Source organism: Mytilus edulis, chromosome 1, assembly GCF_963676685.1.
Source record: "Mytilus edulis chromosome 1, xbMytEdul2.2, whole genome shotgun sequence".
Taxonomy (NCBI): domain Eukaryota; kingdom Metazoa; phylum Mollusca; class Bivalvia; order Mytilida; family Mytilidae; genus Mytilus; species Mytilus edulis.
This window is the reverse complement of record NC_092344.1, coordinates 54,212,279-54,225,804: the sequence shown is the minus strand read 5'-3', so window position 1 is coordinate 54,225,804 and position 13,526 is coordinate 54,212,279. Positions and strand designations below refer to the sequence as shown.

The 13,526-nt window shown below is 32.6% G+C and overlaps 1 protein-coding gene across 1 annotated transcript in view; it reads right to left on the bottom strand.

Annotated features, from left to right (window-relative positions):
• Positions 1–13,526, bottom strand: part of LOC139522455 (mitochondrial S-adenosylmethionine carrier protein-like) — a 78,970-nt gene that overhangs the window by 19,163 nt on the left and 46,281 nt on the right. The window contains 4 exon segments of the mRNA XM_071315990.1: positions 75–93; positions 95–145; positions 4,016–4,108; positions 9,737–9,841. Of these exon segments, the coding sequence (XP_071172091.1) occupies positions 75–93; positions 95–145; positions 4,016–4,108; positions 9,737–9,841 (268 nt within the window).

The following is a 13,526-nucleotide window of genomic DNA, read 5'->3' as shown; positions in this document are numbered from 1 at the left end:
AATAAGGTATGGAAATAATATCACCAATGAGTGTATATTGGCTTTTGACAAGGTTTAGCTAAACTAGTTCTTACCCGCAACTGCTCCACATATAAGAAGACTGCCAAGGATCTACTGGTTTTCCTTGTTCTCTTGACCACAGTATCTAGTTTAAAATACCAAAAGTATAATTATATTTAAAATTGATCTTCATTTTTTGTACTAAAAAATATAGGGCTATGGGTTTTTTTTCTGGACAAATCTATTTTTTTCGTGACAAGTCGAAAACAATTTTTTACTTTCAATTTTAGCATTACATATAGTGGCAGGTGATGGTGAAACATTTTTTTTTTCCTGAGAATCAAAAACAAATTATTTTTTTCTCTAACAACTGGAAACACACTTTTTTTCCCCAAAAAAAACCATAGCCCCCCCCCCCCCCCCCCCCCGAAAATCAAATGGTTGCTGCCTAATTGTTGGTATCTGTTTTTGTAGGACCAATGGACGTATACATATTGTCATGTTGTTTTTGTTTTGATTGGAAGGCCGTTACACTACCTATACTTACATCATCAGATAATCAACACTTCAAAAAATAAAATTAACATAGAGACTTAATGGGGAAACTTTTCAATTATTGACCAAAAATTATGAAATTAATAGTCAGAGTTCGTATATATCATATATTAACATACATCGAGGAAAAAATTATTAATTTATAAAAATGAATTTTTCAGATTTTTTTTCTGCAAATATATAGAAGTCAAATGGACAATAGTTTCTTATGCTCTCACCCCATATGGAATTTACTGACCCAATATATACCGTATTAGGTCACTAGCACACTATGTAACTAATTATATCAGTTTAATTTAAATGGAATTGGATTACCTCACTAAAACTGCTTTCAAATTGTCTAAATTGTCATTTAACCAGGAAAACACCCCCCTTTTTTGTCCCTATTTGCTAAATGATTTGAGCCATAACCCCCATAACCATCCCTTTTTAGTATGGAAACTTGTGGTATAATTTCAGAGAGATTTATACACTTAACAAGAATGTGTCCTCAGTACACGAATGCCCCACTCGCACTATCATTTTCTATGTTCAGTGGACCGTGAAATTGGGGTAAAATCTCTAATTTGGCATTAAAATTAGAAAGATCATATCATAGGGAACATGTGTACCAAGTTTGAAGTCGATTGGACTTCAACTTCATCAAAAACTACCTCGACCAAAAACTTTAACCTGAAGCGGGACAGACGGACGAACGAACGGACGAACGAACGAACGGACGCACAGACCAGAAAACATAATGCCCCTCTACTATCGTAGGTGGGGCATAAAAAAACAAGTCATTGACTGACAACTACAAAAATGGTTATTTTCGCCCCTTTTTGGCCCCCAACTTATTGACTTTACTAAGGCAGCAACCATTTGATTTTCTGGGGGGGGGGGGGGGGGGGGGGGCTATGTTTTTTTTCTGTGCAAACTTTTTTTTTCGCCTGCGGCGAAAAACAATCTATTTTTTTTGCGAAAAGTTGAAGACAAGTTTTTTCTTTCAATTTTAGCATTACATATAGTGGCAGCTGGGGGTGAAACAAACATTTTTTTTTCTCAGAATCAAAAACAAATTATTTTTTTCTCCAAAAACTGGAAACAAACTTTTTTTTCCAAAAAAAAAAACATAGCCTCCGATCCATTAACAACCCATCATTCGGCGACAAATTATATTATACTACCTGATTTGTTTCCTTTATGCAAAAATTACGAGTCAGGTTTTTATGCTTTAATAATGGCAATTGTTTTCACACATCTCGTTTTTAAGTCCCATGCGTATTTATTTTTCTATCAACTATATGGCCTCAACGCACATAAGTCTATCTTTTCACAAAACCACAAAGATTACGTAGCAAATACATATTCAGGTTGGTTTTTTTTCTAAAAGTTTACTTTGTGAGCCCAAAATGAGGAATTAATTATAAAACATGGGTAAGCAAAATAAATATCTAGAAGATGTTTTAAATAGACTATAGAAGAGGCACGAAAGACACCAGAGGGACAGTCAAACTCATAAATCGAAAATAAACTGACAACGCCATGGCTAAAAATGAAAAGGCCAAATAGACAAACAATTATAGTACACATGACACAATATAGAAAACTAAAGAATAAACAACAGGAACCCCACTAAAAACTAGGGGTGATCTCAGGTGCTTCGGAAGGGTAGGCAGATCCTGCTCCACATGTGGCACCCGTCGTGTTGCTTATGAGATAACAAATCTGGTAAATAGTCTAATTCGGTAGGTCACATTTATGGAAGGGAAGGGGATTGAACTTACGACGTAAGGAACATATCCGATATCATTGTGAAACTGTTATTTCATAACGGTCAACCAACTCGTGATGGCGTCCGTAAAATTTATGAACTTTACCATTTGGAACTCTTGATTTAATAGCTTCGTTGTGAGCAACAACCCTCTATCAATAAAATCGTGATAGGAAATGCAAGCCTGGGAATATCGTATCAATTGGGAGATATATACATCGTATGCAGGTGCTACTGGAATGTTGCTACTCAGAAATGGAAAGTTCACAATTGGAAAGCTGAAATCATCTCTTTTGTCGTAAAGTTTTGTTTTCAATTGACCCTCATTGTCAATCTCTAGATGCAAGTCAAGATATGAGGCCGGCTTAACTGTATCTAATCCTTTATATCTAGTTCAATGGGATAGATGCGTTCGACATAGTCACCAAATTTTGAATTATTTAGTGAAAGAACAATCATCTATATAGCGGAAAGTAGAGTTAAAGGATATTGCTAACTTCTTATCTTTCTTCCTAAGAAGTTCCTGTATGAAGTCAGCCTCATAATAAGAAAGAAACAAGTCGACAAGAAGAGAGGCACAATTCGTTCCCATTGGAATGCCGATAGTCTGTTGAAAAACACGTCCTCCGAACGTAACAAATATGTTGTCAATCAAGAAATCAAGCATCTTGATAATGTCAGTTTCAGAGATTTTTTTGTTTCAATCAGAGTGATCCTTTTAAAAGTAGGATTTATCCCTTCCTAAGACAAGATACTTGTATAGTTGATGAGCTACCCCCTCGTGTAACAAGATTTATCTCTCCTGCGATTAAAACACATTGAGATTGAGATTGAATTGTTTGCCTTTGATAACAGCCAGTACCAAAGCATAATTATTTGTTTGGTGATTTTTTTTTATTGATTAACAATAGTTAAATAAAGAAAAAGGATAATACTTTCAATTTCGAGGTCTCACAAAGGCTTTTTCACCTATAAGTATAATTTAACATTAAAAACCCAATTTTGGACACTTTGGACCTTAATGTAAACCAATTTGAAAACAGGACCAAAAATTAAGAATCTAAATACACGATTAGATTTGGCATATCAAAGAACACCAATAATTCAATTTTTGATAAAATCAAACAAAGTTCAATTTTGGACCCTTTTAGCCCTAATTCCTAAACTGTTGGGACCAAAACCATCAAAATCAATCCCAATCTTTCTTTAGTAGTTATAAACCTCGTGTTAAAATTTTATTGATTTCCATTTACTTATACTAAAGTTTTTATCCGGAAATCATCCGTCTTTGGACGACGCTGTTGACGACAACGAAGCAGACGACGACGTGATACCAATATACGACCATTTTTTTTAAAATTTTTGTGGTCGTATGAAAATCACTTTCACAATAATCCCAATTCTTCTTTTGTGGCATCGAACCTTGTAATAAAATTTCTTACTCATTCATAATTACATTTAAAGTTATTGTCTGCAAAACCTTTTTTTACACCTAATTACAAAATAGCAAGGTCATTAGCCACAAAAACAATGATCCCATCAATCTTTCTTGGGTTGGAACTTTGTGCTTCAATTTCCTAGGGATTCATGAACTTGTACATAAGTTATTGATTGCAAACAAAAATGTCTTCAGACGCAGACACCACCATAACATAATACTACTGCATAAGATTGCGGTCGTATAAAAATTATAGCAATTAATAGTACCTTAAAGTATTCCCACATTGGGAATTGCATAAAAGAAAAGGGAACCTCTCTTATTACTGTACTCAGGTAACCCCTATAAAGTCCTCTAAAACCCTGAAATAAAAAATAAAAATCATTTAAGTGCATTAACATGACAAATAAGTTGATTATGTATTTTTGATATATTTATATCTAAATTATTGACTTTAGATTTTAACATGGTAGTATTTTGGTATGTCCCCTTGCCTCTACTGGTGAGCTGAAATTTAGTTTGCTATTGCGAAATTCCACTGCATTATATCAACCAAGATTTCCACAAATACTGGAGGCTCTCAAGAGCCTGTATCGCTCACCTTGGTCTATGTGCATATTAAACAATGGACACAGATAAATTCATCACAAAATTGTGTTTTGGTGATGGTGATGTGTTTTTAGATCTTACTTTACTGAAAATTCTTGTTGCTACAATTATCTCTATCTATAATGAACTCGGTCCAGTAATAACAGTGGAAAATATTTTGTAAAAATTTACACAAATCTATGAAAATTGTTAAAAATTGACAATAAGGGCAATAACTCCTAAAGGGGTCTTTTGACAATTTTTGTAATATTGACTTATTTATAGATCTCACTTTGCTGAACATTATTGCTGTATACAGTTTATCTCTATCTATAACCAGGTGCTCCGCAGGGCGCAGCTTTATACGACCGCAGAGGTCGAACCCTGAACAGTTGGGGCAAGTATGGACAAAACATTCAAGCGTTTTTTGACAATACATGGTTTTTTTTACACAAAACAAATGTCAAGATTTTACAAATCAATTAAAGATTTCTTCTTCAAACTTATTTAAATCTAAAATTAAATAGTTGACACAGCATAGGTTTCTGACACAGAATGACTAATGAATTTAAAAATTTTTTTTTTGCCTTTGAGCAATTCACTATGCTGTTGAATATTAATCCTCTCAAAAAAATGTTTGAAGAAATTTTCTTTTTATTTATGAAATCTAAAATGAGAAAAATTTAACCTCCCCACCCCACCCCCCATTTTTTTTTTCAAATCCCCGTTTCCCTTTTTCCAAAACTGATATCAATTCAAATTTCTAATGGAGTTTGCAACAATAACTTCTCTTTTAAATACATCATAAAATATTAAAATGTAAAATAAATTGCTTGTTATCACTGAATGGTAAAGATTGGTTGGTAGTAAAAGTGAATATAAATTGTTTATTGTATAAAACAATAAAAAAAACTTCATCAGCAATATTTTATATTGGCAAATTTCCAATGAAGTTATTTACATAAAGTTATTGGCAAATTAAAATAGAAAATGACATCATAGTCATGTCTGGCAAATGTCCAACATACATTATCTAAAAACATTTTAGATAAGATAAGGAAAAAAAGCTTCATCAGCAACATTTTATATTGGCAAATTTCCAATGAAGTTACTTACATAAATTTATTGGCAAATAAAAATAAAAAATGACATCAAAGTCATGTCTGGCAAATTTCCAACATATATTATCAACTACTATTCTATACAGAGAAAGATAACTCCAATTGAAAATTAATTGCTATTGCACAATATTGTGCAATTAGATATTTCTTGCTATTGTGAAATACTGTGCAATTGAAAATTTCTTGCTATTGCACAATACTTGATATGGAATCCTGATTTGGACCAACTTGAAAACTGGGCCCATAATCAAAAATCAAAGTACATATTTAGATAAAGCATATCAAATAAGCCCAAGAATTTAATTTTTGCTAAAATCAAACTTAGTTTAATTTTGGACCCTTTGGACCTTAATGCAGACCAATTTGAAAACTGGACCAAAAAATTAAGAATGTACATACACAGTTAGATTTGGCATATCAAAGAACCCATTTATTCAATTTTTGATGAAATCAAACAAAGTTTAATTTTGGACCAACTTGAAAACTAGGCCAATAATTAAAAATGTAAGTACATTTTTAAATTCAGCATATCAAAGAACCCCAAGGATTCAATTTTTGTTAAAGTCAAACTAAGTTTAATTTTGGACCCTTTGGACCTTAATGTAGACCAATTTGAAAACGGGACCAAAAATTAAGAATCTACATTCATAGTTAGATTCGGCATATCAAAGAACCCCAATTATTCAATTTTTGATGAAATCACACAAAGTTCAATTTTGGACCCTTTGGGCCCCTTATTCCTAAACTGTTAGGACCAAAACTCCAAAAATCAATCCCAACCTTCCTTTTGTGGTCATAAACCTTGTGTTAAAATTTCATTGATTTCTATTTACTTATACTAAAGTTATTGTGCGAAAACCAAGAAAATGCTTATTTGGGCCCTTTTTGGCCCTTAATTCCTAAACTGTTGGAACCAAAACTCCCAAAATCAATCCCAACCTTCCTTTTGTGGTCATAAACCTTGTGTCAAAATTTCATAGATTTCTATTCACTTAAACTAAAGTTATAGTGCGAAAACCAAGAAAATGCTTATTTGGGCCCTTTTTGGCCCCTAATTCCTAAAATGTTGGGACCAAAACATCCAAAATCAATCCCAACCTTCCTTGTGTGGTCATTAACCTTGTGTTAAAATTTCATTGATTTCTATTCACTTTTACTAAAGTTAGAGTGCGAAAACTAAAAGTATTCGGACGACGACGACGACGACGACGCAGACGACGACGCCAACGTGATAGCAATATACGACCTAAAAATTAAAATTTTTGCGGTCGTATAATAATATTGAAGATAATAACCAACCAGATGCTCTGCAGAGGGCAGCTTTATACGACCGCAGAGGTCGAACCCTTAACAGTTCGGGCAAGTATGGACACAACATTTAAGCTTGATACAGCTCTGAATTAAAATTGTGATTAAATAGTTGACACAACATAGGTTTCTGACACAGAATGAATGTGGTCTAAGAACTTAAACTTAAAAACTTAAAAAATTTAAATTGGGCATTTACCTATTATGGTCCAATATCCGAAATCAAAATACATGGTTAGATTCAGCAAATCATAAAACCCCAAGAATTCAATTTTTGATGAAATCAAATAATGTTCAATTTTAGACCCTTTAGACCTCAATGTGGACACATTTGATAACCGGGCCCAAATATCAAAAATCTAAAAAAATGGTTAGATTCAGCATATTGAAAAACCCCATATATTGAACTTTTGTTGAAATCAAACAAAGTTTAATTTTGGACCCCGATTTGGACCAACTTGAAAACTGGGCCCCATAATCAAAAATCTAAGTAAATGTTTAAATGCAGCATATCGAAGAACCCCAAGAATTCAATTTTTGTTAAAATCAAACTAAGTTTAATTTTTGGACCTTTTGGACCTTAATGTAGACCAATTTGAAAACAGGACCAAAAATTAAGAATCTAATTACACAGTTCGATTTGGCATATCAAAGAACCCCAATAATTTATTTTTTGATGAAATCAAACAAAGTTTAAGTTTGGACCCTTTTGGCCCCTAATTCCTAAACAGTTGGTACCAAAACTCCCAAAATCAATCCCAACCTTCCTTTTGTGGTCATAAACCTTATGTTAAAATTTCATAGATTTCTATTTACTTATACTAAAGTTTTTGTGCAAAAACCAAAAGAAACACTTATTTGGGACCTTTTTTTGGCCCCTAATTCCTAAACTGTTGGGACAAAACTCCAAAAATCAATCCCAACCTTCCTTTTGTGGTCATAAATCTTGTGTTTAAATTTCATAGATTTCCATTTACTTATACTAAAGTTATAGTGTGAAAACCAAATGTCTTCGGACGACGCAGACGACACCAACGTCATACCAATATACGACCAAAATTTTTTTAATTTTTGCGGTCGTATAAAAACAGCAAAATTTCCTTAAAATTACTAATTCAGGGGCAGCAACCCAACAACGGGTTGTCCGATTTGTCTGAAAATTTCAAGGCAGATAGATCATCACCTGATAATTTTTTTTACCCCACACCAGATTTGTTCTAAATGCTTTGATTTCAGAAATAAAAGCCAAAAATCTACATTTTACCCCTATGTACTATTTTTAGCCATACGGCCAGCTAAGTTAGTTGGCTGGGTCATCGGACACATTTTTAAAACTAGATACCCCAATGATGATTGTGGCGAAGTTTGGTTAAATTTGGCCCAGTAGGAGAATTTTTTTTTAAAAGATTACTAAAATTTACAAAAATGGTTGACTATAAAGAGCAATAACTCCTTTAGGGGTCATTTGACAATTTTTGTCATGTTGACTTATTTGTAGATCTTAATTTGCTAAACATTATTGCTGTTTACAGTTTATCACTATCTATAATAATATTCAAGATAATAACCAAAAACTTCAAAATTTCCATAAAATTACTAATTCCGGGGCAGCAACCCAACAACAGGTTGTCAGATAAATGTTGACCTATTAAACAATTTTACCCCATGTTAGATTTGCTCTAAATGCTTTGGTTTCAGAGATATAAGTCAAAATATACATTTTACCCCTTTGTTCTACTTTTAGCCATGGCGGCCATCTTGGTTGGTTGGCCGGGTCATCGGACACATTGTTAAACTAGATACCCCAATGATGATTGTGGCCAAGCTTGGTTAAACTTGGCCCAGTAGTTTCAGAGGAGAAGATTTTTGTAAAAGTTTACAGACGACGGACGACGGACGCGGGCCGACGGACGCCAAGTGATGAGAAAAGCTCACTTGACCTTTCAGGTCAGGTGAGCTAACAAAAAAGGCTAGGGAACAGCTTTAAATGCAAATATCAGTGGGAGAGAACTTTGCTAAAAGGAAGAAGTGTTGAATTATTTTTGCATTTTCAATCAAGACATTTACAAAATGTAAGGTACAGAAAATGGTTTTTCCTAATGTTATTACTACTTACATCAGCGATTCATTTTTTTTTCGTATACTATTTACTGAATAAAGGATAACGTCACGTCACCTGTTACTGTGGCTTTCGTTTACCCCATATCACTTCGGTGTTGACATGAATATCAATAATGTGGTAATTTTTATAAATTTCCTGTTTACAAAACTTTGAATTTTTCGAAAAACTAAGGATTTTCTTATCCCAGACATAGATTACCTTAGCTGTATTTGGCACAACTTTTTTGAATTTTGGATCCTCAATGCTCTTCAACTTTGTACTTGTTTGGATGGAAGTATCACTGATGAGTCTTATTTAGACAAAACGCGCGTCTGGCGTACTAAATTATAATCCTGGTACCTTTGATAACTAATTACTGAACATTATTGTTGCTTACAATTTATCGCTTTCTATAATAATAACCAAAAACCATAAAATTTCCTTAAAATTACCAATTTAGTGGTAACATCATGGGTTGTTCGATTCGTCTTAAAATTTAGATTTAGACCTTGTAAACATTTTGATATCAGATTTGCTCTAAATGCTTTAGTTTTTGAGATATAAACCATAAACTGCATTTACCCTATGTTAATATTTTAGCCATGTTGTTTGAGGAAACAGAAAATAAAATAAAAACTTCATTCTTGATAACCTTATTCATCTTAAGTTTGGGTTAACTTGCTTTAGGTAGTTTCAGATGAGAAGATTTTTCAAAGTTACAAACTCATGATTGAATCTGTAAAATGCATTTTTGGTCTTTTGAGACTCTTTTTGTGCATTCTATATTTTTGCATATTCATTGAATAAAATTAATATTCCTTTTCTTTTAATTATTAATATCTGTGATTTGTTTTCTGTATCTAACCTCTTACTTCAGACTGCAATGTATTTCTAAGAACACTGTATGATGACGTATTTGTGAAAACCTGAGCTCTCTGCTTTATGACTTCAACTGGGACTCTTATCAAACAGCAAGTCTAAAATGGAAAAAAGATCGAAATAAAAAAAAACCAGGCAAATATCAAATAATAAAATGCTCCCCAGATTGCAGCTTGAAAGAATGTAGAGGTTAAACCCTGAACAAATGGGTCAAGTATGAATTAAAGTTTGACATAGGATAAGCGTCTGACACAGAATGAATGAGTACTTAAAAAAATTTGAATATAAACCTTTTATCGTCCAACATGAAAAAATTAAATACATGGTCAGATTCAGCATATCAGAAAAACCCATGAATCTAATTTTTGTTGAAATCAAACAAAACAAAAGTTTAATTTTGGAAACTTTTGATCTCAATTCCTTAACAGTTAGAGCAATAACCCCGTAAATAAATCCCAACCAGATCATGTGCACAACCCATGATATACGCCAATTCAGGTAATCAAAACTGTATGAATTTCATAGATTTTTACGTGGTCTTTAAGCAAATTCTCACTTCAGGATCATTTGCCTACTTATAATTCAATCCAAACATACTTTTATGGTATGGTTACTTGTGATACAATTTCATACAAATCCATAAACTTAAACTCAAGTTCTTGTTTTGCCTGTTTGCTATTGGTCCATTTTGGTTGAAAAATTCTTATATACTTAGGGCCATAACCCATAATAATATTAAATGATATTAGCAAATCAGCCTACGTACAGATGAATCAGCCTGTGCAATACTGAAAACGTTCCACTGTCGATATAAATTAAGAGTTAATATTGCTTTAAGAACAGGGCCAATACAGAAAAAAACAGGGCCATTACAGAAAAAAGCCGTATTGGTCAAGGGGCTAATACGGGATTTTCACTACGTGTTTCAATTTTTTACGCCTTAAGTATCGTTATGTATAAAAACATCTGTAATATATTTTATAACTTAAAATTATAGAATAAAAAAGTTTTGAAGTCTTGAAACGGAAATATTCAACAGCCTTTTCGAGTATGACTTTCGATTACTGACATTTTTTTCATTTCCATTGATCAATCATCAGGATGCAGACGATCCAACACTATGCATAGTTAAACTGTTTGATTTATTCTTTCTAGCTACTTTATAATTTCTAGATAAAATGAATTGTAATCGCTAAATATTATGTACTTTGACTAGAAATCAGATATTACATCTAAAAATGTTGATAAAAATCCATGGACGTGTAATATGCGAACAAACAAGTTCTTCAAAGTTAAGAAAAGAAATTCTGTATTTTCTTCACGGTAAGTTTTAAAACAAGAGTGCACAAGCTGAAATGTCTCGCCTTCTTTACTAATCATTAATATTATGTTGATAGTCCTAAATATAAAGCCTTATTTAAACAACTGTCACATAAATATTAACCAAGAAAACTAAACATTGACCAATGAACCATGAAATTGAGGTCAAGGTCAGACAAACCATGCCAGGCAGGCATGTACATCTAGCAATTCTTCCATACAATAAATAAAGTTGACCTATTGCTTATAGTTTAAGAAAAATATACCAAAACACAAAAACTTAACCTGAGTAATGAACCGTGAAAATGAGGTCAAGGTAAAATAAAACCTGCGTGACTGACATATAGATCATAAAATATTTCCATACAATAAATATATTTGACATATTATAGCCTTTTCATCTAAACTTGTGTTTTTAATGTAAAATTAGAATAATAGATGAAAAAGCCTTTGTGAGACCTCAAAATTGAAAGTATTTTCCTTTTTCTTTATTTAACTATTGTAAATCGATTAAAAATCACCAAACAAATAGTCGTGCTTTGTTATTGGCTGTTATCAAAGGGAGACAATTCAATCTCAATGTGTTAAAATCCTAGGAGAGATAAATCTTGTTACACGAGGGGTAGCTCATCAGCTATAGTCTATTTCTAGATATTTATTTTACTAACCCATGTTTTATAATTAATTCCTCACTTTGGGCTCACAAAGTAAACTTGAATAAAAACCCTGAATATGTATTTGCTATGTCATCTTTGTGGTTTTGTGAAAAAGATAGTTTGTATTGTGTGCCTTAAGGCCATATACATGTAGTTGATAGTAAAAAATATGCATGGGAGTTAAAAACGAGATGTGTGAAAAAAATGGCCATTATTAGAGCAAACTAATCTGGCTCGTAATTTTTGCATATAGGAAACAAATCAGGTAGTATATAATAATTTGTTGCCAAATGATGTGTTGTTAATGGATGCGAGTCTTTGTGACACTGATGAGGGGTGGGCAGAATTATGGGAACTATGGAATGAGAGGACTAGAAATGGGAATTTGACGGATGAAAGCTTGAGGGTAGTTTTAATCGTGAGAAAAGTCTTGTTAAAACAGAGATAATTCATTTTGATGAAAAAAATAGTTGTGCAGAGGAACAGAATATGGAGTGAAGAATGAGTATGGGGAGGGAACTGGGAATCAATTAGCCCTGTCCACCAATAACTAAAAGCCATTAAAGAAATAAGGGAGTGGGGTCTGACATGTATGTAAAAGGATCAATTATGCAGGGGATGCAGACCACAGATTGGTCTAATTTGATCTAATTTGACAACTGCCACCAGAAGTAGGAACAGGAGGAAAGCTAGGCCAAGCAAACTGCAGCAACGTTGTCCTGGTACACCAGCAGCCAAGTAAAGAGCGGATAATTTTGATATGTCAAATTGTGTATGTGAATTTTTATGCCAAATATTTTGTATAAGCCGAAATGAGCCTAAATTTGTGTGTGTGAGTTTTGCAAAAATAATTAGCGAGATGTTTTGTATGTACTGGAAAAAAAAGAGAAGTAAAATAAAACAAAATAAAATAAATGAAAAACCAAAGGGTGTATGTAAATTTTGACTGCTTTGTGCTAGCCTACTTAGGACTTTATAGTGCTAGAACACTGGAACGCTATCCGCCACGCTTATTAAAACTGGGCTAGCGCAAACCAGATCTTGCGAAGTACCATTTTTAAAGTCTTAGATTTGACTTTTTTCAATCAACAATGGATTTCCAAACAACTTATTTAAAATGATTAAGTCTTTGAACAAAGGTTATAAATGATAAGCAACGATGCAAATATTGAACTTTAAAATATAAATAACTATCTTTAACAAATGAATTCAAAACAGCAATATCTGTTCAATTTAACAAATATGTACTGAAAAGTGTCATGTATATAGTTAAATATAGAAACACGCAATTTCTATTTTCAAACAAGGGAAATAACAATTACATGACAATCCTGTCGTCTAAATGTGTTTAAAAACATTTTGTTTTTATAAACAATTACTAATTAGAAAGAAAGAAAAAACACTCACACATACTGAAGATAACATGTGTTTTAGTTGCAACAACTTTATTGTTGATAAACAACTGCCAACCAGTACCAGAAACAAACAATGTTTTGGAACAAACTATACACTACGAATGACAACTCGACCTAGAATATTACTCACATTTGTTGATAATGTAAACAAACATTGATTTAAAAAAAAAAAAACGGTAAAATGTAGCAATTAATAACAATCAAAATGCTGAAGTAAAGATCATCAGGAAACTGATATGGTTTGCCACCTGGAAATGCTGATAAGTGATATTTTACAAAATCATGTTTTCAGGGGAAGTGATGAAATGTCCTTGCCAAAATTACAATTAATTCAGGTAACTAACATTACTTACATATATTGATACCACGATAATACATTGATAATACTGACT